The 23,945-nt window shown below is 53.0% G+C and overlaps 1 protein-coding gene across 5 annotated transcripts in view; it reads right to left on the bottom strand.

The window, feature by feature from the left end:
- The window catches only part of SLC45A4 (solute carrier family 45 member 4), a 57,129-nt gene extending 36,140 nt beyond the window's left edge, over positions 1 to 20,989 (bottom strand). The window contains exons 1-4 of one of the 5 annotated variants that reach the window (XM_041768960.1): positions 20,755 to 20,989; positions 18,612 to 18,733; positions 7,397 to 7,495; positions 3,689 to 4,397 (exon numbers count right to left, since the gene is read on the bottom strand). In XM_041768960.1, coding sequence (XP_041624894.1) covers positions 3,689 to 3,941 — 253 coding nt within the window. In that variant the 5' untranslated portion in view covers positions 3,942 to 4,397; positions 7,397 to 7,495; positions 18,612 to 18,733; positions 20,755 to 20,989. The remainder of the gene's footprint in view (positions 1 to 3,688; positions 4,398 to 7,396; positions 7,496 to 18,611; positions 18,734 to 20,754) is intronic. The other 4 variants (XM_041768961.1, XM_041768959.1, XM_041768958.1 and 1 more) reach the window with 4 other exon arrangements.
- Positions 20,990 to 23,945: the final 2,956 nt, after the last annotated feature.

The raw sequence follows: 23,945 nt of genomic DNA, 5'->3' as shown, positions 1-23,945 counted from the left end.
CATGAAGCCTGCTTCTCCCTCTGCCTGCGTGTCTCTGCCTCTCTGTCTCTCAAGAATATATAAAATCTCACAAACAATAAAACAAAATAAAAACAAAATTTATATGGAAATGTGATAGATCCACAAAAGCCAAAACAAGGGCTCCCAGGGCTCAGCAGAGAGTCTGCTTGGATTTTTCACTCTCCCTCTGCCCCTTCCCTCGTGCATGAAAGGAGCTGTCTCAAATAAATAAATAAATCTTAAAACACACACACACACACACACACACACACACACACACGAGAAACCAGACTCTGGTAGAACATCTGCAAATACCTGCCTGAAAAAGGACTTTCACCAAGAATATATAAAGAACTCTTGCAACACAATGAGACAACTCAACTAAAGTAACAGCCAAGCGTTTTAACACACGGACTTCACCTAACAAGATAAACGAATACCCCAATAAGCCCATCAAAACTCCTTTAACATCAGTGTTCATTTGGGAAACTCAAATGCTATCTGGGAGCTGTAGAAAACAGGACCCCTGCACCTGCTGGAGGGACCGGTCTCTTCCCACACAAGCAAACCTGCGCCCGCCATTCAACCCAGCGATCCCACGCCAAGGCCTGCACGGGAGATGAAATGCACGTCCATCCAAAGACTTGCAGGCAGATGCTCAGAGCAGCTTTATTTATAATCGCCTCTAAATGGAAACAACCCAAAACCCATCAGCTGATGAGGGGATAGGACGGTGTGTCCATTCAGGGGACAAAGTACTGATTGGTGTGGAAGAGAAACGAATCAATCACAAGGGCGTTATGCTAACTGAAACACAGCGGAGCGCACACCCCGATTCCATTTATATGGGACTCCAAAAAGGGCACAACTGACCGAGGCAGGCTGGTGGTGGCTGGGGGGCCCTGCATGGGAGGGGTCACTAGGGGGTGACAAGAACACACCCGGCCTCACCTGTGCCAGGAACACATGCAGTCACTGCAGACCCGAATCAGGTGGACTGAAGGAAGAACCTGCCGGTCTGGTCTCAGTATCGGCTTCAGTAACTACTGATACACAAAACTCACTGATCAACACCGTGCCTCTGACTCTGCTGAGAAAAGTCAGACTCCACTCAGAGGAAATTTTAGTCACTATGTCACCCCTGAGTGTGAAGCCCAACCCTGGGAAACAAACTGGCCTTCGGCTGCTGGACCCGGCGCCAGGCCACACGAGCGCAGCTCTCCTGAAGAACCATTCCTCTAGGAGTACACTCCGCTCCCCCCAGTCGGGGGGCAACACCCTCCCCTAGTCCGCAGTCAGCACTTCCGGAGGTGCCCATGCAGCACGCACACACACGACTTCCCAAAGCTACAGTGAACACACAGCACATGCCTTCGTGTTCTATAGTAGAACACAGGCTACGCGCTTGTGATCCCAGATTACCCGAAACTGATGCGAGTCTCACGTAGTATATTAAACACTCACACCCAAACAATGAAATGTGCTGAGTTGTATAGACGTTGAGACTCCCAACCTATAAAGTGACACATTCCAAGGAGTCTTTAGTGCCAGGGTTTTAAGCCAAAACACACATAACCCACCATGACGAAAATTTGGGAATAACAGCTCCCAAATCTGTACTTCTAGAACAACTTATTTCTCAGTAACCAGAGCTCCTGAACTCTACATTTGTCATCCTAACCACAAAGTGGTCTAGAAACTGGCTAATAGCACCCCATTTCTAATTGTAACCACCCCACTTAGTTATGACTGCTTTTGTAATGACCTCAACCGTGGTGCCAAACCCAAGTCCTTATATGTTGAAGGGACAAAATAAATAAACGTCTGGTAAAGTTAACTGCCACCAGACTCCCGAGATCTGGCCACAAAGCCAGGCTTCCAGTTTCTTGAGCTCCCCAAGCCCGATTCCCCGAGTGCCCTCGGCTCGCTCTCCACCAGGTCAGCCCAGAGCCCCCCGCACTGACAGGCCTCCCAAGCAGCCCAGCCTCCCTCGGAGGGTCTGCAGCCCCCCTGCTCCCTCCTGCTCGTCTGGCCGCTGCCCCGCCTCTGCACCAGGGGCAACCTGTGCGAGCAGAGCCGTGACGTCCTGTCCCCCCTCAGTGCCCTGGCATGCGGTGGGCACCCACGGGCCGTGAAGAGCGTAACTGCAGAGATGACAAATACGGTGGGTGAAAGAACAAGAGTGACCTATGTGGCTCACGCTCCACCATCCCCAACTCTCCTGAAATGCTCTTAACCTTGTCTGAGGTCTTGTGAATCCTTCTAAGGATGTTTTTAAATATGAAAAATAAAGCGGAGAGAAAAACGTGTGGCATGACAGTAACTCAGTGCAGAGAGCATCAATCAAGGTGCTGAGGAGACGCAGGGGCGCGGGGCCTCCTGTAACTGCCACCGTCGGAAATAAGCCCGAGCTTCAGCAGTACTGCCGGACACCTGCCACCACCAGACACCTGCCACCGCTGAGACGGGAAATGAAGTCTCCTCCCAACGACGGTGACGGTGCGGTTCTGATCCTAATCGAAGGACCCCTGGGCTTCACTAACTGATCCCCAGACAGGGCCTAGTTAGCGTTCACCGCAACAGGAAACATTCCTAAAACAACCAAAATAAGCAGAAACAACACACCTGTGGAACCCTCGAACGAAACAGAGTATTTTAAATCGCTCAGCCCCTTACCCAGGGGTAATTTTCCAGCAGCTGGAAAATCAGATTTTCAAACTTCCTTAAACAACAGGGAAAATGAAACATGGACAGAATGCTTAGGGCCGAAGTTGGCACGTCAGTGTGTTCTCACACTGGGCTTCTACCGCTGAGGGTAACTCTGTGCACTCCAGGACTTCTGGACGTGCTCGTCATTCAGCCACCGAAGTCCACACGAAAACTCAGATTTAAGTGCTCAAGAACAAGAACCTGGTAATATAGAACCATGTTATTCAGGGTTTTCTAGGCCAGGCCTCGTTCCAAGCACTCTCCTTGTGCCCGGCCAGGGGGTGGTCTGCAATTACAGACCATCCCCCCCTTTCTGGGGAAGGAAGCTGAGGGAGAGTCAGGGAGGTTCGCTGGCCTGCCCAGGAGGACATGGCTGGTGACCATGTCCAGGAGGCAGGAACAGGGCAGGAGGACACAGCTGGTAACCGTGTCCAGGAGGCCGGAACAGGGCAGGAGGACACGGCTGCTGACCGTGTCCAGGAGGCAGGAACAGGGCAGGAGGACACGGCTGGTGACCGTGTCCAGGAGGCAGGAACAGGGCAGGAGGACACGGCTGCTGACCGTGTCCAGGAGGCAGGAACAGGGCAGGAGGACACGGCTGCTGACCGTGTCCAGGAGGCAGGAACAGGGCAGGAGGACACGGCTGGTGACCATGTCCAGGAAGCAGGAACAGGGCAGGAGGTACTGCACACCGGGATTAGCACATATCAAAGCTGATTACACACACACCAGCGCTCCGTGACCACTCGCCACAGCAGGTGCAACCTCGTCAACATCCAAGGACCACCCGCCTCCCCAGCCCTGCTTCAGAATGAGAGGGAAAAAAATGGCCAGAGTAGGCTGAGGGGAGCAGAGACCAGGTTGCTGGTTCCCAGGGTTCTTGACACTTTCCAGCCGGTGACGAGCTCCGTGTGCTGACGTCCACTCGGGAGTTCACACCACGAACACTGATGCTCAGTGCTAAGGACCGGGCACTTACCAATCTGCAGGAGGATCGGCGTGACCAACGCCGTCTCCATGGCGTAACAGAACTCCCTGCCAAACATCACGGCCCCGTGCATCACCCACAGGCGCACAGGGATCCGGTCTATGGACCCCTCGCTGATGGTCTCATCGTGGGTGTCCGCGCTTCCGGGCTTCTGCAGGTCCGGCAGGGGGACAGGCAACTCCTGAACTTGCATAGATTCCGAGTCGGCGTTTTGCGGGGCCATTCTCATTACCACCAAAAGCATATATGTATATGTGTGCGTGTGTGTATGTATATATGCGTATATATATATATCTATATATATACGTGTGTGTGTGTGTATATATATTTTCTCTACCTATATAAATAATTACTATCGTGTATCTTTAAGGATAAATTAGAACGCCTTCTCTTTCTGCTTCAGTTGGGTTCCTCCGGCAAGTAACGCTTATATCCCTCTTTGTACAAATAGAGATCTCGCAACTTCTCACAATCGGGTGAGACACGCAGCAAAACAAAAGGATTTTTGGTTGGATGTTAAACATATGGCTTGCTGGTTTACTGTGAATTAGAGTTAAAAATCCATAATTGCCATTCAGTTAATACCAGTTTCATCATTATTATTGAAGAGGTGCTGAAGTTACTTTTCTTGCTACAGAGAGGTGGGAAGGTGACACAAAAAGGAGGTCCACCGTTGCTCCCCATCGAGTGACTGGTTGATCTGCAAAAGAGGAAAACAACCCAGCAGAGTCAGTGGGGGGCGGCCGCCATGTGGCCAACTCCCCCGCCCCCCAGGCTGTCCAGGTGCTCCATGGACGGGTCCTCGGCCACCTGGAGACCCTGACCTCAGACCGCCGCGGCTCTCTGGTGCTTACTCGGGGTCAGCTGTGGACAAAGACACTAATTCCTGGAGATGGCTTCTTGTAGAGAGCTAACCCTGGGGCAGGGGGGTAAAGACAACACCATGGTGGGAAGCCAGAGAGATGTCGGCCAGACAGCTGGAGAGAGCTCAGCTTCTGCTCTTGAGCCGGTGAGAACCAGCAAAGAGCAGAGCTGTCAGCCTCCTGGGAGTAGGGATGGAGAGGCTGGGGAGGCAGGGAGGCTGGACAAAGGAGCAGAGAAGCTGCCTGGGAAGTGGGAAGTGGGAGGATGGGTAGAGCAAGAACGGGGTGACTTGCCACCCTAAAGGGGGTGGGGGAAGGCTGTTGAAATTCCCCCCTAAAGCAGCCAAGTACGAGCGTGCGGGCTATCTACAGGGATGGTCTTTGACCTTGGCTGGTTATAACTCTTTCTGATCATCAAATGAAAATCACAGCCCCTCTCCAGGGGAAAGGTACCTGCACCGCAAACTGAATATCCCGTCCAGGGGCTCACAAGCTCCTGACCCACACACAGCATTCCTGGTGGGTGGAACTCCTCAGCCCACATTCCCACTGTCCTGGGCTCTGTGATGCATTCTCTACCCAGAGGCACACATCACAATAAAGCGTCCACTGCCTTGCAACTAACTAGAAATTTCGCCGTAAGAAGGTTTTAGGAAAACGCAAGATAGGACTAAGGATGCAGGTCTGCCCATGCACTCGGCTGGACTCAGGCCTCCAGGCACTGGGGTTCTCCTCAATCTCAAGTGCATTAGACGAGGGGACCCGAAAATCACACAAATGGTGTTCCCATCTTACTTATTCTAAGGTAGGCCTGTGAATTGCAATCTCACCGGATTTTCAACAATTGGTTTAAACAAAAATATTTCTAGTTAATAGTCACTGGACCAAACATGATCTTAATTAGCTCCTTCTCCCTCCTCCACCCAAGGGATGGGCAACCAAGGGCAGCCTTCCCACGGAGCGCCCCCACAGGGAGCCCCAGCCTCAGGCAAAGCTGGTCCTTCCTTCCCTCACCACGTCACCATTCCAGGGCTCCCTCAGGGCCCCTTCTTGCTGCAACGAGCATCCCTGAGGCCAGCAAGTCTGCATCCAGCCTGCACAGGTGCTTCTCATGTTCCCCAATGTTGCAACACTTCACTGACAATCCCTGTCCTCGAGACTGCTCTCCAACTTTCCAAGTGGCCCCTACCATGTAACATCTCAATTAAAACGTGGGGCTTGGGGGCACCTGGGTGGTTCGGTCAGTTAAGAGTCTGACTCTTGATTTCAGCTCAGGTCATGATCTCAGGGTCATGGGATCAGGCCTAGAATTGGGCTCCACACTGGGTGTGGAGCCTGCTGGAGTTTCTCCCCCTGACCCTCCCCCAGCTCGCTCGCTCTGGCTCTCTCTCAGAACCACAGGACAAAAACAAAACAAAAAACAACCAGGGTTTCTAACCTCAAATCTTTTTAGAAAACATATTATGAAACTACTTGTAACCTACAAAATAAAACAGTATCTGAAAACAAAATCGCTCAGCATTAAGAATTACCAACATCTGCACTCTCACTCCATCCCTATGTTCAGAGTGATTCCTGTCCTAAGAAAATAGAAGAGAAGAAAACTGTTTGTCAACCTGTCAAACTACAATATGGGTTCATGATTTTAAATGCTTTCTTCCACCAAATAAGATGGGTCATTTTTATGTGAAGGACGTGTATCCAGACAGGTTTTCAACGCCCATGCTGATGACCAGGGGCTTGGGGGGCAGGAATGACAGTCATTGTTTTCTAAGAATCCTGGTGACCCAGTTATGGGTCACACACAACCCTCGAGCTCTGTCCCAGCGCCCCCGACCCACAGATGCAGCCGTCCCAACACCCACGCCTGAAAAACGGCAGGCCCAGGCCAAGGCCATCTCAGCAGCAGCCAGGATCAGGCGGCCGAGCTCTGCACTAAGTACACTGGAGCTGTTCCTAAGGCACTGGTTCTCCACTGGGGGCAATTCTGCACCTCCAAGGACACCAGGCAGCATCTGGACACATTTCTGGTTGTCACTTCCTTGGGTGGAGTCCAGGGACGCTGCTAAGTACGGCCCCGTGGTAGAGAATGATCTGGCCGCAAGTATCAACTGTGTTGAAGTCGAAACACTCTGCTTGAAGGTTATTATTAAATAAATGTGAAAACGTCTTCTCCAGAAATGCTGAAACACTACATTTTACATGATTACGTTTTGAATCCATCAACTGGGCCAGATGTGGCAAATTCCACATCACTGCCTCTTTGTGGAACCAAAACCAGGCGTTGCTCAAAGCGGACAGGAAAATGCAGGTGGGCTCATGCCACCGTCTCCTAGCGCAGGAGGTGGCCTCTGAGCTCCGGTTTGTGGCAGGAAGAAGAAAGGTGCCGGCTATTTCCTCGGGGAGCCCCACAGAGACCCCCAGCTCGCCGCCGCAGCCTCCCACACCGAGTTCAGGTGGGTCCAGTCTGAAGACCCCTCTGCAGCCCAGCCCTCCCCGGAAGATGCGCTGTGGCCGTGCAGTGACCGTACCTGGTAACACGACCCTGGCCCGGGCAGGGAGAAGCTCCCACAGCAGAGGCCACTGCCCGTGCTCCCCCGGCCCCACGGTGGGAGCCCGGGGCAGATCGCAGAAAGAGTGAATGAATACATGAATGAATGACAGCCAGCTAACGTGCTGACCAGAATGTACCAGGGGCTGTGTGCGCTGGAAAGCCACCCCCACCCGTGCCAAGCTCTCTCGAAGAGTCACACCCAGGGAAGCTGGGCGGCCGGCTACCGGGGTCAGGCTGCAGGGAAGCCCGCATGAAATGGCATGAGCGTGGCGTGGGGTTTACCTGTCATTCAAGGAGGCTAGGCATTAACACAGCTGGCTTCCCTTCCTCAAGCCGTGCAAACGCAGTGAATAGGTTTTACACAGGCAACGTCACTGTCATCTATATTGATGAAAATGACAAATAGCGTTAGCATCTTCAGTTAGCTCGACTCTAGGCAGCAGTTAGTAAATACAAGTCCACCGACATCTCGCAGCTCTACGGACTCACCCACGTTCGCGTTCTGAAGCCACGGCAGGAACGCCCACAGAGGTCGGCACAAACTCCCAGAGCGGAAGCCGCTTTCCAACCGCTAACTTAGAAACGAGACTGAACTAACAAAACCTACTCCTGTTAGAGGACACGGGTTCCCCAAAGATCGGACTAACCCGGTTTACAGTCAGGCACCTTGAAGACAACACCCAACTGGTCAGCAGCAGCTTACACTGGGTGGAGACCGTTTCCAAACACTATGCAAATCCGGGGGGGGTGGTTTACAAGATTTTTAGGGAATGATAGAAGATACTTTGGGGATCCTCTCTTCCTCTCCCTCTGCCCCTTCTGCTCATGCTCACATGTGCTCTCTCTCAAGTTCAATGATTAAAAAAAAAAAAGCCACAGTCGAGGGGTCCATGGAACCGGGAAGGTGTACCAGCCAACTCATACTGAGAGGTCAGGCTATGCACACAGGCTGTAGGATGGCCAACTCGGCCGTTCACTCCCAGTGAAAAACCTAGTGGGTACCTTTCACGTCTCAGATCCATATTCTCGTGTGTGCTGTCGTGGCGTCAGGACGCACTGTTCTCTTTTCACAGTGGCCATTGGATCATGTCAATAGGATTTATTGGTAAGTCCACTCCCAGCACTGAGACTCCTCTTTGTCATACATCAAATTTCCATCAGTACTTGGGTCTGTTTCCCAGCTTCCTATTGTGTCCGGCCAGCGTGCCTGTCTGCTCACGCCCAGTAACCCACTGCTCTAAGAACAAAGTGCACAGGAGGTTCTAGACTCTGCTGAGGCCATACCCCCTCACTGCTTCATTCCCTAGCATCTCCCTGTTTATTCTTGCATGTTTGTTTATAAGCATATAAGCTCTAAGAGCTAGACGAGCTCAGGAAAAAAGATATTTTTTGCTGTTTTGTTTTGTTTTTAATTTCACTCATTTGACAGAGAGAGCATGCACATAAGCAGGGGGAGAGAGAAGCAGGCTCCATGCTGAACAGGGAGCCTGACTGGATCCCAGGACCCCAGGATCATGATCTGAGCCAGAGGTAGATGCTCAACCGACTGAGCCACCGAGGCGCGCCTGTCGCTATTCTTACTGTGATTCCATTAATTGTGAGGGTTAGCTGGGGGAGCTGCCATCATAGACTGCGGGGTCACCAATCCAGGAAGGAGGGCTCTCTCTTTGTCCCACACTACCTCAGTGCCTCTCAAGAAATTTCATGCTCCTTTTTACAGGTTTTGCACATTTCTAGTTAAGTTTCTTCCTAACGGTTTTATCTTTTTATTTGTGGCCACTGTAGATGGGATTTTCTCTTCCCTTATATTCCAACTGTTCAGTCAGCCTACAGGCAGGCCAGTGAGCCTTGTTTGTTCATTTGCTCAGCTGTAACTTACACGCAGTGAAAACGTGCCACGTTCAATCGATTCTGACAAATTTATATCGACACAGACCATTTCCAGTACTCTGGCAAGTCCCCGAGTGTCCCTTCCCCTGCAATTAAGGCTAATGATCTTTACATTTTAATTTGGTGATCTAATTCTTTAAGTGCCTGCGAATGGACAAAAAGGCTATCACCGAGTTAACGACAAACCTACCAACCATTACCAAGCTACGGATAATCCCCAGCTTGGGCTAACACAGGATTATGTTCCAAAGTTCACGTGTGCATTGCTTGGAACCTGATCACCGGCTCCTCGGAGACAAGAACCCAGGGTCCCTGCCGGTGTGAACTGAACTCAATCACAGCACTTGTTCTGGAGCGAGGCACAAGGACCCATGTGGCATACGGCTGCACCTGTCCTGGGTACCAAACCTGAGATGGTCTCCCCACACTTGTTCTATTTCTAGGGCCCTTTCCATGGAGACTCCACAAGAAAAGGAAAAGAAAGAAACTGAGAAGAAAAGGCAGGAGCACAGGGGGCAGGTGCACAGGGCGGCTCTCCCATCAGCCAAGCGCCAGGGTGAGGGTGCATCATCCCCGAGGAAGGCAATCAGACGATGTCAAACCCGGTTTCCACTGTCCACAAAGCTCCTTATTGCAGGCAGACTGTTTTCTTTGAGGAAGCTATTTTACGTAAAACGGTAGAGCATTAACCAAAATAACTAAACCATTACAATAAAACATCTTACGAACATTCTTTTGAAGGACCTAAGTTATGAGGCCATGCTAAACCCTGACAAATACACCGAAACAGCTTCAGGAGAAAAGACTGGTTTGCTCCTTCCCCAAAGCACGGGCAAGGATGTGCTGCAAAGAGCATCCTCTGGAGCTGTTGAAAAACGTGAAGCTTAAGCCGTGACTTATTCCAGCATTATCCAACTGGAAGACCAGAAACACGTTTCGGACAGGTTTTCCCCTAGCAGAGAAAACGCGCTTCCCTCCGCGGGGACTGTCGCCACGTTCAGGGACAAGGACCTGGGTAGGATTTGCAGATGCACTTAGACCAGTGAAACTACCATTGTTCCAATCAACAACTTCCTCTATTGTCCTGTTTCTAATTTAAGGGTAACCGATGCCAGAACATGTGACTTCCTACAATTTGCTCTGTGGAAAGCCGGCTGTTAACGGAATGCCATCAAAAAGTTAACTGCGGAGCAATCTCAGGCCCCGCCAGCTTCGGTTCAACTTTGAGGTTCTATCCATCTCCTGGAAATCGGTCGGAGAGGAGTTAATGCGCGCTTGCGACACGCCTCGAACAGGTCCCAGCTGCCTCCACACCCCCCGACGCACAAAGGCACACATGTGCGCCCTGGCAGCGCCTGGGCACCGGGCACGCAGCGAGTCCGAGACGGTGGCTGCTTCATGGCCACAGCTGTTTGTTTTGTGCACCCATCTAACACCAGGCATCCACACCCTCGAGAAAATCCACTGCAACTACCAACATTCCTCTTGCAACGTCATCAATTATTAACCTCCGACGAGCGTGCCGAATAGCGACGGGCACAGTGCTCTCCATCACCACCAGCAGCACGCCTCCCTCTCACCAGACGACCACGGCCCAGAACGCTACCCGACACACGACACAGAAACCAGGGAAGCCAAACGAAGGCCAGCATCAGCTTTTAAAGCAAGAGTCTAAAATGACATAAAATCGATCAAGCAAGTTCGAAGTATCCCTGGTAAGAAAGAAGCATTCCAGCGAATCTGCTTGTAAGGTTATTTCCTGAAAAGCATTTAAGAAATCCCACGGACTTCCAACATAAAATCAATGTTCTATCAAGAGACAGACATGACACAGATTGAGAGAAAATATTTGCAAAAGGCACATCTGCTAAAGGACTGTTCTCCAGAACACACAGCACACGTGACAGTAAGAAAATGAAGACAAGGCACCCAAAGAGACCGCTCAGTAAAGATGCACGACGGCAAGGAATCACGTGGAGAGATGCTCCACACCACGTGGCATCAGACACCCGTAAACTACAGCTACATCCCACTACACCCCTATGAGGATGGCCAAAGTCAGGGCACAGCCACCAGATGCCGGGGAGGACGTGGAGCAACAGGGCTGCTCGCTCACGGCTCACGGGAGTGCAGGATGGCGCAGCCACTTGGGAAGACAGTGTGGCGGTTTCTCACCATCTAAACACGCTCTTCCCAGGTGGTCCAGCAGTCCTGTTCCCTGGTACTTACCCTAAGGAGGTAACACCTTATCTCCACACAAGAACCTGCATGTGGATGTCTAGTTTTATTATTACTTGCCAAAACCTGGAAGCAACTACGGCGTCCTTCAGCAGGTGGATGTTTAAATCCTCTGTGGTCCGCCCAATGGAATGTTATTTAGTGCTAAGAAGACATGAGCTCTCGAGCCAGGAAAAGACAAGCAAGAACCTTAAACACATATCATATCATTAAGTGAAAGAAGCCAATCCCAAAGGGCTGCTCCCTGTAGGATTCCAACCACAGGACACTCTGGAAAAGGCAACACTATAGAGACAGTAAAAAGATGGGGAGTAAAGTGGGGTGGAGTGGAGACGGGGGGGGGGGGGGGGCAGAGGGATTTGGGGGCAGTGAAACTACTCTGGAGGGTACCATAATGGGGGACACACGTTGCTACACACCTGTCAAAACCCAGAGTGTCCAAGAGCAGGGGTGAGCCCTAAACCATGGACCCGGGGTGGTGAGGACACATCAGCACAGGTTCACCAGCTCTAACGCACGCCCCACTCTGCTGGGGGAGGTGGATAATGGGGGAGGCAGGCTGTGCAGGAGGATGAGGGTATGCAGAACACCATCCTCTATGCTCACTTGGCGGTAAATAGTTTACGAATAAAAAGTAAGTGTCCTTTCCATTAAAAAACAAAACAAAACACTCAATCAAAAATATCTGACAAGAAAGGGTTCCAGAGGTGGTCATCCCGAATGTTCCGGACTTGGGGAATTACTTTCTCATGTGTGAAATTACCTTCCTCTAGGTATTATGGTGTCACCTGCAGAAACCCAGCCTGGTCTCCTCTGAATCAATGTGCCTCTACGGTCTAGGAAATGTGAGCTCAAGGATAATAAAATTAAGATATATTGAAAATGGGGAGGGAGGGTACCTGCATGGCTCAGTCCATTAAGTGTCTGCCTTCAGATGGGGTCACGATTTGAGACCTGGGATCCAGCCTAGCGTAGGGAGGGTGGTCCCTGCTCTCCCTCTCTCCCGTGGCATCTGCTTCTCCCTCTGCCCCTCCCCTTGGCTCGTGCTCCCCACCCCCAAATACATAAAATATTTTTAAAAATAAATAAATAAGGCTTGTACGTTGTGGTTATCCCCAAAGAACACAGCCTCTGTGGCTACTGTGCCCCCCACCAAACTCCCATGCTACTGGATCAGGAGCAGGGGCCTCTGAGAGGGATCAGATCATGAGGGTGGAGCCCTCATAAATGGGATCAGTGTCCTCACAAGAGACACCCCATGGCTCTCTGGCTCCTTCCGAGTTGATGACACAGCAAGAAAACGTGTATGAACCAGGAAGCAGGCCCCAAAGACAGACAAGTGGTCAATCTGCCAGCACCTTGGGCTGGACTTCCCAGCCTCCAGAACCTCGGGGAGTAAGTGCCCACTGTTGAGGACACCCCAGCCTGTGGGGTTGGTAGGCTGCCCCAGTGGCCAAGACCACACGCATCGGTGGGAATCAGGCCACCCCGAGGGGCTCATTTACAAATGTCGATGCAGGCTTCCACCTGGTCCACAGAACCAGCTCTCTGGAGAGGGACCCAGGACTCTGCACTACAACACACACCCACAGGACAGCCAAGTGCGACACTCTCAGTGGGCCCGAGAACCACGGCTGGGGTATGCGGCACAGTCGTTAACTGCACCCCTTTTCACTCGAGTGTCCGGGTCTGGGCAGCGCCTTGCCACTCTGGAGACAAATGATCAAAAGCTTCACTAGGACTTAAAACCTTTTCATAACCCAGCCTTTGAGTGTCTTGTGTCACAAGACCCAGTTGAGGACACTTCTGAGACCAAACACAACACACGTCAGACCTGACATCAATTTTTATTTGACTCCTTTTGATCAGCTTGCTGTGACTTGATGTCGGTCAGGGGGAGGAGAGGGGGGAGATGTGTGTGTACACACTTTTCTAAGTATTAACAGACCCAAGCAAAGGAAATGTGGAAAGAGGCCCCCCTGGGAGCTAAGGGGATGAAAATATTGCTACACTGTTAGCAAGTCAGTCTAATTAAAGTGTTTCTCAATGGATTCCCATCCCAGAGCAAGCAGGAGGGGCCCGATCCCTGGACCTCCAGCATTCCTCCGGGACCACTCCTGTGTGGACCATATTGCCTGGCCCTATACACCTCGAACACACACCTACCCCCCTCCCGTACACCTCCAGTAGAAGCCCGGGCCAGGATGCTCCCTCCGCAGGCGCCCAGGACATCTGACTGTTCAACACCACAACCCCACCCCCACTGCAAGCTCCCAGAGGTGGGGACAACTCCCCCCTGCCCATCTACTTTCATGTCCACCTGCAGGACTCAGAGCTCCCTGCTTCCAGGACCCTAGTGGCATGATGTCCTCTGGGCTGGCCAAGCCCCTCTGCTTTTCCTTCAGCTCCCATCAGTCTGGGACCCTTCTCCCCACTGTGGCACCCTGGTCCCGGGAGGAGCATTTCCTCCTGGAGGCAGGCAGCCTGAGCACACAGCAGGCAGGCGGCACCCACCCCGAGGTCAGGATGGCTCAGATCACCACTGGGTGGCCCAGCACCTAGCCAGTGCAGCCACTCAGGTGGCTGGAAAGAAATGAATTCATGAGCACTAGAGGGAGAGGACCAGACCAACCCATAATTACTCCATTAAATAAAGAAAACCAATTTTTAGTAATGCTTCCCTTTTAGAGAAAAGAGCAAGCTAAGTGCAGAGCTCAAAGCAAATCCCTCTCCCTTCTGAATAGGAAGCAGAAACCAGTGTGTCAATGCTAATGAATAGTCGAGATGATTTTAATGCCTTAAAACTGACATACTGCAATTCAAGTAAACTTTCAAATGTACACACTACTTAAGGTGTTATTTTTTTCTACAAAAGGCACCACACCCTCCAAAGAAATCGCAGCAGCTCACAATTTCACACGTAGGTGGAACTTCTCAGGAATTCCTATGCTTTAATGAAACGGCACAAGTCCAGGGGCTCCCAGAGCATAAAACACCGCATGGCCACGTTTCACACGCAGCATCCTCCAGACCACCACCCCGCCACCTGCTGGGGCTTCTCAGGGCTGAGCCAGATGCCCGTGCAGTCTGGCAGACTCGTCCCAGCCCAGCGGAGGCCTCCCAGCTGGGCCCGCGTTCTTAGCAGAACATCATAGGCACCAAAAAGCCTTCCCAGCACAGGGGCTCCCCGGTCCCCCTGTGAGAAGCAGGCAAGCCACTGCTGGCTCCCACTGCCCCAACCCAAGCTCCACCGTTGCTAGAAGCAGCCTCCTGCACTGGGCACTCCGGCCCATCACAAGATTTGTGACCCCCAAGGGTAGGCGGGGATCGGGACGAGGGGACACAGCAAGGGGACAGGCGAAGTCATCTCAGGCTCTGCGCTAAATCAGAGGCCCCAAATGCAGCCCTCCCTACGAAAGGTCCAAACAGCACCATGACTCACCAGGCTCACGGCCGTCGTCACCCTGCATGCTGGTGTAACCATGCACATGGTGGCAGGGCAAGACAGCAGGAGCAGAGTCCTCCTGGCAGGGCACAGACCTTCCAGATGCAGCACAAGGTACTGACGGAAAAGCTGCTAAGCCACAGACAAACGCTATCTACTCACGGGGTCCCAGAGCTCTTTTGCTAAGCACACCTAATTCCAGAAGCCACTCTGTAGGGCCGCGGCACCAGGGCACAGCTACAGGTTCCTCAGGTTGCTGGCCTGCCTTGGCATCCAGGCCCCACATCTCTTAGGTAAGACACAGCAGGATGCTGGAGTGAATCAACTGGGAGCAAACAGCAAGACCCCATTTCCAGGAGGTAGGGGGTGCTGCTGGGGAAAGCCCTGGTGTGCCTGAACCCAGCACCGAGGGCAGTGTGTCCCAACAGGACCTCCTCCCTCGGGGCAGCGGCCACCCTGCACCATCCCCCAGCACAGGCCCCCGGAGTGAATCAGCAGGACGATACACTAGAGCTAAATGGGCAGACTCAACCAACAGTCTGCGTGACTGTATTTTCAATGTTGGATCAAATCAAAGTACTTATTCTTCCTAAATTTTAGGGGGCAAGGCATTAGGATCCACATCAAGCCCCTCTCTAAACGGAATCCCTCTGTATCTTGCACGATCAAGCTGTTAAAAAAAATAAAACAAGCTGTTACCTAACGTGAAGGAGAACACAGCCAGCATCCAACCCTCGGAAAGCAAGCCCACGTACGTTTAGGAGATTACGCTGAAATGAGGACACGCTGCCCCCGGCAGTAGGCAGATAATACTCCCCGCGACATTTGCCTTATGCTAAACTGCAGCGACTTTCTCCGGTGACTTTTTACCTCTGACCTTTTAGATCCGTTTCCCCAGATTTGCATCATCAACTCAGCAGGATGGGTTTTGTTTTTCAATTAAAAAGCCGCAAGTGGTTTCCTTCCCCTGCCCTCCTCCTAAGTGTGCCTAGCGAGCCGCTGGAGTGGAGCAGCTCTGGCTGCCATGGCAACGAGAGCGAGCGTCCACCGCGCGGCTCCGGGACCCTGGCGAGCGCAGGGCAAGCCGGCCTCCAGCCGCCTGAAACGCCAGGCGGGCAACCACTGCCAGCGCCCGTAGTAGTTCTCTGAATCTGCGCCGTCTCCGGCTAAGGGCTGAGCCAGGCATGAAGGAACTCTTCTCCAGGCCATGGCAAAACGAGAGGCAGGCAGGCCGCGGGCTGCCTCGGGACACTCGTAAGCACCAGACGGTCTTGAAAAAAAAATGAAAAATACCAGCTCCTCCCGTTACATACATGTGATCAAGGACGGACCTCAGAGACAGGCACAAGGGAGGAGCACCGCCACTACAGCTGCCAAGCCGCGACGAAACCTGCCGGGGGCATTTATATTAACACCAAACCGGAGCGTCTCCGGGTTCTGCAGTCATCCTCGGGCAAAAAAGGAGGCAGGGCCACGGGAGTGACCGGGAAGCGACTGTCTAACAGCATGGAATTACTTAAATTATGGGCCAGGGGAGGCGAACCTAAAAGGCCAGCGTATTTGAGAAGCAGTAAAATGAACACTACTTTTCTTTAAATAGGTGAAGTTCTCCTTAATGAGTAGAACTTACATGTGCTTTTCTTTTTTAAAAAAGATTTTATTTATTCATGACAGAGAGAGAGAGAGAGAGAGAGAGGGAGGGAGAGAGGGGCAGAGACACAGACAGAGGAGAAGCAGGCTCCATGCAGGAGCCTGATGTGAGACTCGATCCAGGGTCTCCAGGATCACGCCCTGGGCTGAAGGCAGGCGCCAAACCGCTGAGCCACCCAGGGATCCCTTACATGTGCTTTATTGTGGCCTGAGGTTAAATGTGCCCGTATTACCTAAGAAGTAAAAGGACGGCTACAAAACCAGCATTCTGTCCCCCTCCGCACACCTGAGGCCAGAGATGCAAGTCAGCGGGTATACAGACGGGATGGGTCGCGTATGCACTGTTCACTAGACCGCATGTGTTGCTGAGGCACTAAAAACATGGTCTTTTGAGCGTCTAGGCGCCTCATAAACCCCTCCATCTTTGAACCCCTTTGCAGCACCTAGTTGGTTTTACATCAAGGAAAACATGGTCCCAGGCCCCAGCTCAGAGGCCCAGGGAAGGCAGGGAGCAGAGGGAGGGAGGGCCCGGGGCTGGGGGGGGGAGGGCCAGGGGGAGGGAGGGCCCAGCAGCCACCTCCTCTGCCCCTGGGGTCCCTGCTCAGGGAAGTGGCTGGGAGCAGAGACAAGCTCTCAGAGAAGCAGGGAGGGGGTACGGGAGCCTCCCCCCAGTTCCTCTACAGCGTAAATCAGACTCTACCTCTACAGACATGAATGACCCCTTAACCTGGAGGTCCCCCAATTTTCTGTGACGAAGAAACCCAGGCTGGTATCTAAGTGACTACCCCTTGTGCTGTCTGGAGAAGTCCACTATTTGGAACCAGGGCTTCCTTGGGACTCCTCCCAGCTCAAGTGCTCAACCTAAGGATTATCCCCCATGCAATTACTGATGACGGTCCTGGCACCATTAAAAGGACTTCTGAAGGGATCCCTGGGTGGCGCAGCGGTTTGGCGCCTGCCTTTGGCCCAGGGCGCGATCCTGGAGACCCGGGATCGAATCCCACATCAGGCTCCCGGCGCATGGAGCCTGCTTCTCCCTCTGCCTGTGTCTCTGCCTCTCTCTCTTTCTCTCTGTATGACTATCATAAATAAATAAAATTTAAAAAAAAAAAAAAAAAAAAGGACTTCTGAAAAACTGAAGCTGTGGTCACTACGTATCCAAAGTCTGACAATGTGAATACCCTTTGACCCTGTAGCTCCCTCTTCAGAGCTCATCATAAGGCTACAAAGGCACAGGCATGCTCATCACACCACTAGGAAACCTGAAGCATCCATTAATAAAGTGTGGTGCACCCACACACAAATCACGCTGCGTGACTCTTTGCGGAGATGGAAATAGACCTAATATCAAGTGCAAAAAGCAGATTATAAATCAAGTACACATTATGATCATAATTAAGTTTTTTTAAAAAGGTACAGAAGCACAGAAAAAGGAGTCACTTCAGGGTGATTTATAGTTACAGTCTTTCTGCTTCTGTGGGACCTAATTGTATTTTTAATTTAAAAAGAAACAGGGCACCTGGGTGGCTCAGTCGATTGAATGCCCAACTCCTGATTTTGGTTCAGGTCATAGTCTCAGGGTCGGGATGATGGAGCCCCACGTCGGGCTCACCAGGAGTCCAGGAGTTGGCTGGGGTTTCTCTCTCTCCCTCTGCTCCTCGCTCTCCACCCTCCCCCCACCACCACCACCACTTGCACATGCTCTCTCTTAAATAAAGAAATCTTTAAAAGAACAACAACAACAAAAAAAAGAACAACAAACAAACGTAAATTACTTTTAAACATGGATTTTCTGGTTGTCCTCTCCAAATGCAGAATAAGACCTTGTTGTGTGGCGGGACATTCAGGAGTGTTTGTTTTGCAACCAAAGTCAAATCTCAAAAGGCCCAGGCAGTGCCAACAGAGGCAGGTCTGAAGAGCCGCCTATGGATGCAGAGCTACTGGCAGGTCCACTTAATTAGTACAGATTCAAAGCTAATTACCAGGAACCAGCTCAGAGCTTCTCCCAGTCTGCTCTCGACATCAAAGACACAGACTGCGCTCTAACCCCACCCAGGCGAGCAGCAGACCCCTCACATGTTTGGGTGCACGGAGACCATCGGTTCCTACCGTTCCCCTGGCTGGCTCTACCCCGAGCATCTACCCCGCCGTTTCCTAACACAATCCCACGGCTTTCCAGTCCACACAGCACCTACTTCACCCCTCCCTGCAACTCCTATTCACTGCCGACTCAGCCTTCTCCCCACCGGACTCAAGCCAAGCACCCACCCTTACCAACACAGCCACCTGCTCTGGTCAGCACAGATTCTGTGTTTCAGGGTGCTCCTGGGTCAGCCGGCCTACCAGGCCCTGCGCCCATCAAGGAGAAAGGCGTCGACTGCTCCTTCCTCTTCTCTCTGAGGTGAGAGGCAAGACAGAGAAGTCCTGTGTCATGGTCTGAAATAGGCCCCGGTGGGGTTAAGAAACTCTGATCTTGTCCAGGTGATGTAGAGCATCCTTCCCTGCCTGCGACCCAGTCAGCACTGGGCTCCGGAGGCCACAGGCCTCGTGTGTGTTTCTCAGCTGACAGCACCAAGAGGCACCTCTCCCACTCATCAATCTGTGGGTGCTGACGTCCCCCGGCCTCTCAGCACTGCCCTCCGGGACTGGATTACCGTCTGCGAGCCAGCAGAAGGCTGCCTCCAGCCAGTGCAGAGAACGTGGCCAAAAACAGCAGCGGGATCAAGCCCGGGCCTCCCTGAGCGAGGGGAAAGCCCAGATTCCCCAGATGCCTGCCATGCAGGTGAGCGCCAGCGGGGCCAAGCGAGCCATCTTCCCTCGCAGACAGTGCAGATCCACGCGCAGGAAGCCCAACGTGGCCCTCGCCTCCCCTGTACCACTCTGGCAGAGGGGCAGGCTCCCCCTAAAGCTGATCCAAGTCAGATATCGACTGGAATGTTCGACTGAGGAGGCAGAGAGAATCCCCAACGCCTTTCCCCAGAGGCGAATACCTGGCCACTGGGCTGGTCAGGAGCTCGTGAAACTGAAGCCCCAGGAATGTCATTAAAACTAAGCTACTCCAGGGTCCCCTGGGTGGCTCAGCGGTTGGGTGGCTGCCTTCAGCTCAGGTCGTGATCCCGGGACCCAGGACTGAGTCCCACATCAGGCTCCTTCGAAGAGCCTGCTTCTCCTCCTCCCTCTGCCTGTGTCTGTGTCTCAGTCTCTCTCTCTCTCTCATGAATAAATGGATAAATCTTAAAAAAAAAAAAAAAAGCTACTCTGGGCACAATGGACTTCTCAAATACATAAACTGATGGTATTTTGCTTTATGTAAACTCAGCCCGAGAGGAGGACCCGGGTGTGCTCCCACAGGCAGACACCATGTGTGTGAAACGAACGGGGTAAAACAGGTTAGACTGTACATCTACTGGAGATAAATGACAATGCACAAAAAAGTCCCTTTCCCTCCGAGATCAGCTACACTGCAACCCAGCCCCGCATCTCCCTCGGACCTTGGGGGACTTCTATTCCCACAGCCAGAGTCCTGGATTGACAGCACCAACCCAGGACCTTCCTGCTTAGGACCATTTCCCCCTGGGAAGACAAAGACGTTCTGGAGATGGACGGCGCTGACGGTGCACTACGTTGTGAATGTGCGCTCAGGCCGCGCCACTGTGCCCTCAACAATGGTTACGGTGGTAAATTCTGTTAGGTGTATTTTGCCAAAAATAAAAGGACAATAATGCAACATGAAGAACACATCTAGAAAATGATCTGGGAAGTCATACTAGCAAGGAAGTGGGCTTCCTGTCCCTGTAGGGCCTCAGAGCACACCCCCAAACAATTCGGCCAGCCACCAATGTCGGGGCTTCACGGGCGCGGCAGGAGTCCCAGGACACCCTGCCCCCCAGCACTGCTGCCATCGCCGGCAGTTCCCACTCAGGGCATGAGTCAGGAGGGAGGCAGGCAGAGACACAAGTACACACAGAGACAGAGACACAGGCAGCCGGAGCCCGGCAGAGAAGAGCAAGTCAGCAGGACAGAATGAGTCAGCCGATGGAGGAGGAAGTACTGGTCCCTATGTTCCCCAATGTTCCCCCCGGGGCACACACAGGACTCTGCAGGCGCCAAGAGCCAGGCCCGGGGCCTTCCGGGGCACCCGTGTGACCTCTGCTAGGCGCCCATCGTACATGTCACCCCCACCCCGGGGGCAGCCCACCCTGGCCCCTCTGCCCCCGCACAAGGCCAGGTGCACCAGCCCCAACCGGCCTGACACCCCGCCCTGGGCGCCCCCAGCCCCGGGGACAGGCTGCCGGGGCCAGCCCCCGCCGGCCCCGGCGGAAGCACCGTGACGCTGCAGGACCCGACTTCTCCGGCACCGCTCCTCCCGCCTCCTGCCCGGGTCCCCGCGGCGCCCAGGGCAGCGGCAGGTGCTTACCACCCCAGAGTCCGAGGGGGCTGCGGGAGGGGGAAACAGGCTCTGGAGGGATCCGGGACGCGGCTCCTTTTATTGAAAAGTAACCCCCGCAGGAAAGATTTTACTTCATTTTTTAAGGAAGAAGCTTCACTCTCCGTGTTCTCCTTCAGACCTGAGACCTCCTGAGCAGGCGAACGATCCGGCGGCCCGTTCTGGCTACATCTACCTCGCTCGTTCTCCGGGTGAGGCCAGTGTTCCCTGTGGAAGGAGGCACCCCCAGTTTTAAAGAGACAACTCCTAAAGAGGCAGGGCAGGGCGGGCTCCAAGCAAAGGTCCACATTCCTGAAGAGCCTGCCAGCCATAAAATGAGTTAACACCTGAAGGTATTAGGGCCTGCCCGCCCAGGTCTCCCCTCCCCCAGCAGGGGCCAAAGGCCCGCCAGTAAAAAACAAAACCACAGGGATAAAAGATCTCTCTGCAAGACAGCCAAGACAATTCCATCTGTTAACAAAAACTAACTGTTGAATTAAAGGTTGCAAGTTCAAACACAATCTGGCTATTGTAAACAGTGCCTCAGTTTATCAAAGCAACAATAACGCTCTTTCAGGGATTGATAGAGTTCTCCACAAATACTCGCCCTCCAGCATTTTTAAGATACTTTGCAGGATAAATATTAGCTTGAGACTTGCCTACAGGAGAAGTGAAAGCTGCCAAAGAAGCAGTTCTAAAAAAAAAAAAAAAAAAAAAAAAGAGCGGCTTCAGCCAGAGGGCAGGGTAGCAAGCTGCCCGTGGCTGATGGGAAGGAGACTGGGCCCTTGCCCTGCGCCGTTGAGCGCTGTGCCAAGGCCGGGCGGCCAAGCCCCTGGTACCCCACCCGTCCCGGGGCCGCCTAGGAGGGCAGGGCTGCAGCTCTGTCTCCAGATCGGGGGCACAGCGCCAGGCACTCCACAAACAAACCACTTGGCATACAGAAAGACCTGGAAAATAGAGTTAATTAAAAGGAGAGATTTTAAGATAATTGTTGGGATGGAAAAGAACAAGGAGCATCATAACTTCAATCTGATTTAAACTTAATTTCCTGAAAGACAGTTACGTCGGCTGGGTAGCCTACTGTAGGGGGATAGCGGGCCCTGCCATCAGCAGCTGGCCCCCAGGTGCCAGGCTGGGTGGGCAAGCGACGTGTTTGTGCTGCCAATACCCCAGCAGACATCTGAATAAGATGCCACTTACCCTCCACTTCAGCTGTGTGTGTGGGGGGGGGGGGGGCTTTTTATTTTAACACAGTAGCTTGCAACTCAATAGGAACTGGAAGCAAAGTCAGAACAAAGCCAGCCACCACATAGGTGACACGCGGGTGACACACAAGTCTTTCCCCCCAGCAAGAGACCGCTCAGGGAGACCGCTGGGTGTGGGGCTCTGCGGAGCCAGGTGGACGGGAGGGACTGAGCACCTGTGGATCACAGCCTCGCCCACCACAGGCCCTGGGCTCTGGACCTTGACTCCCACCCCCTTAATCTTTCAAGGCCACCCTCGGTTCTCGCACTCCTCTGAAACAGAGCAGCGTGTAATGCTGCTCGAAACAAGTTCTGCTTCCTCCCAGGCCTGCAGACGGCGGGGTGGAGTGAAGGGCCGCGCGATGTCCCCAATCACTGAGGTCCTCAATCACTAACTGGGTCTCTCGTGACTGCAGACTCAGACGTTCAGCCCTCATGTCCCCGTCTACAATGGGAATGACACCTCCAGATCGTGCAGAGGACCAGGTAGTGCGAGGATCACCACGGAGCCCAAACCCTGCAGGTTCTCGGCAAAGGGAGCAGCTGCCACCACCCTCAACCCTCTGCAGTAGGACAGTGGTTGCCTCTGCCTACGTCTGGATAAGATAGTCTTGAAAACTTCCTGGGTGGGGCTGCCTGGGTGGCTGAGTCTGTTAAGCCTATGCCTTCAGCTCAGGTCATGATCCTGGGGTCCTGGGATCGAGTCCTGTGTCGGCTTCTCCCTGTCTCTGCTCATTCCCCTCTGCTCATTTCCCTCCTGCTCTGTCTCTCCCTTTCTCTGTCATGCAAATAAAATCCTAAAAAAGAAAAGAAAAGAAAACTCCTAAGACGCCTGAATGGCTTAGTGGTTGGGCGTCTGCCTTCAGCTCAGGGTATGACCCTGGGGTCCTGGGGTTCTGGGGTCCAGTCCCGCATCGGGCTCCCCATAGGGAGCCTGCTTCTCCCTCTACCTCTATGTCGAAAGGAAGAAAGCAAGAAAGCTCTCTGTGTAAACCAAATCCTTTGTTCAACCTACATCACAGTGTGGTGCTCAGGTACACAGCCCTAAAAGAGATCAATCACAAAAAGAGAACCATCTCAGAATTTTAGTTACCAAGCATGGTCTAATTTTTGTTTGAACGGCTTGAAGAATAAGAGTAATCAAATCATGACAATACCACTGGTTTCATGGGAACTTCTACCTACAGTTGTCATTAAAAGGGAAAAATTCTTTATTGGAAAAACAAAAATCTAGGTTAAGAAGTGGTTCCACTCAGCTATCAGAAAGTAAGCATAGCTGGCGATTTCGCGGTCAAGGCAGGTACACACAGGTTAGGTCCAGAACACCACGAGGGCCCAGGACCTTCCACTGAGGCCAGAGGTTCACAAGGTCACCAGGACTACCCCCTCTGGGCCACCTGTGGAGCGGGCAGGCTACTGACACAAAGAAACCACTGCTGGTCTAGGACAGGGTCCCTCCTTCATGGAACCTACAAACGGGGTGGGGGAGTGGAGAGAAGCTGAGTCACCTAAAGGCACAGCCAGTGAGACCTCCTGACCCCCTCCCCTCCCCCTCGCCCCACCCCTCCCAGGATGTCAGAGGTGGGGAGGCTGCCCACATGACAACAGAGGGCAGCAGGCAAGCCCAGACAAACCCAGGGGGTGGCTGCACTCAGAGGTCCAGGGGTAGTGCAGGGCACGGGGTTTTAGACCTGATTTTCCGCAGGAGCAGGACAGCTGGCTCACTCCACCCTGGACGGTGCTAGGTGCTGGGCATTCTGCGACAGCAGGACCTGCCCTGCAGGGGCTCAGCCCAGGGAGACGCCCTCAAAGGACCAGCACTGACCAGCGGCGGGGGAGCCTGGGAGCGGAGACGTGCTGTCCAGGCCTGCAGCAGTCGACGGCAGGAGGGCCAGGCGCTCGGGTAGGGGACCGCCAGCACAGGGAGAAATGTGACCT

Source organism: Vulpes lagopus, chromosome 9 (genome assembly GCF_018345385.1).
Source record: "Vulpes lagopus strain Blue_001 chromosome 9, ASM1834538v1, whole genome shotgun sequence".
NCBI lineage: Eukaryota > Metazoa > Chordata > Mammalia > Carnivora > Canidae > Vulpes > Vulpes lagopus.
The sequence above is the reverse complement of the archived record's forward strand: the minus strand, read 5'-3'. Positions and strand labels throughout refer to the sequence as shown.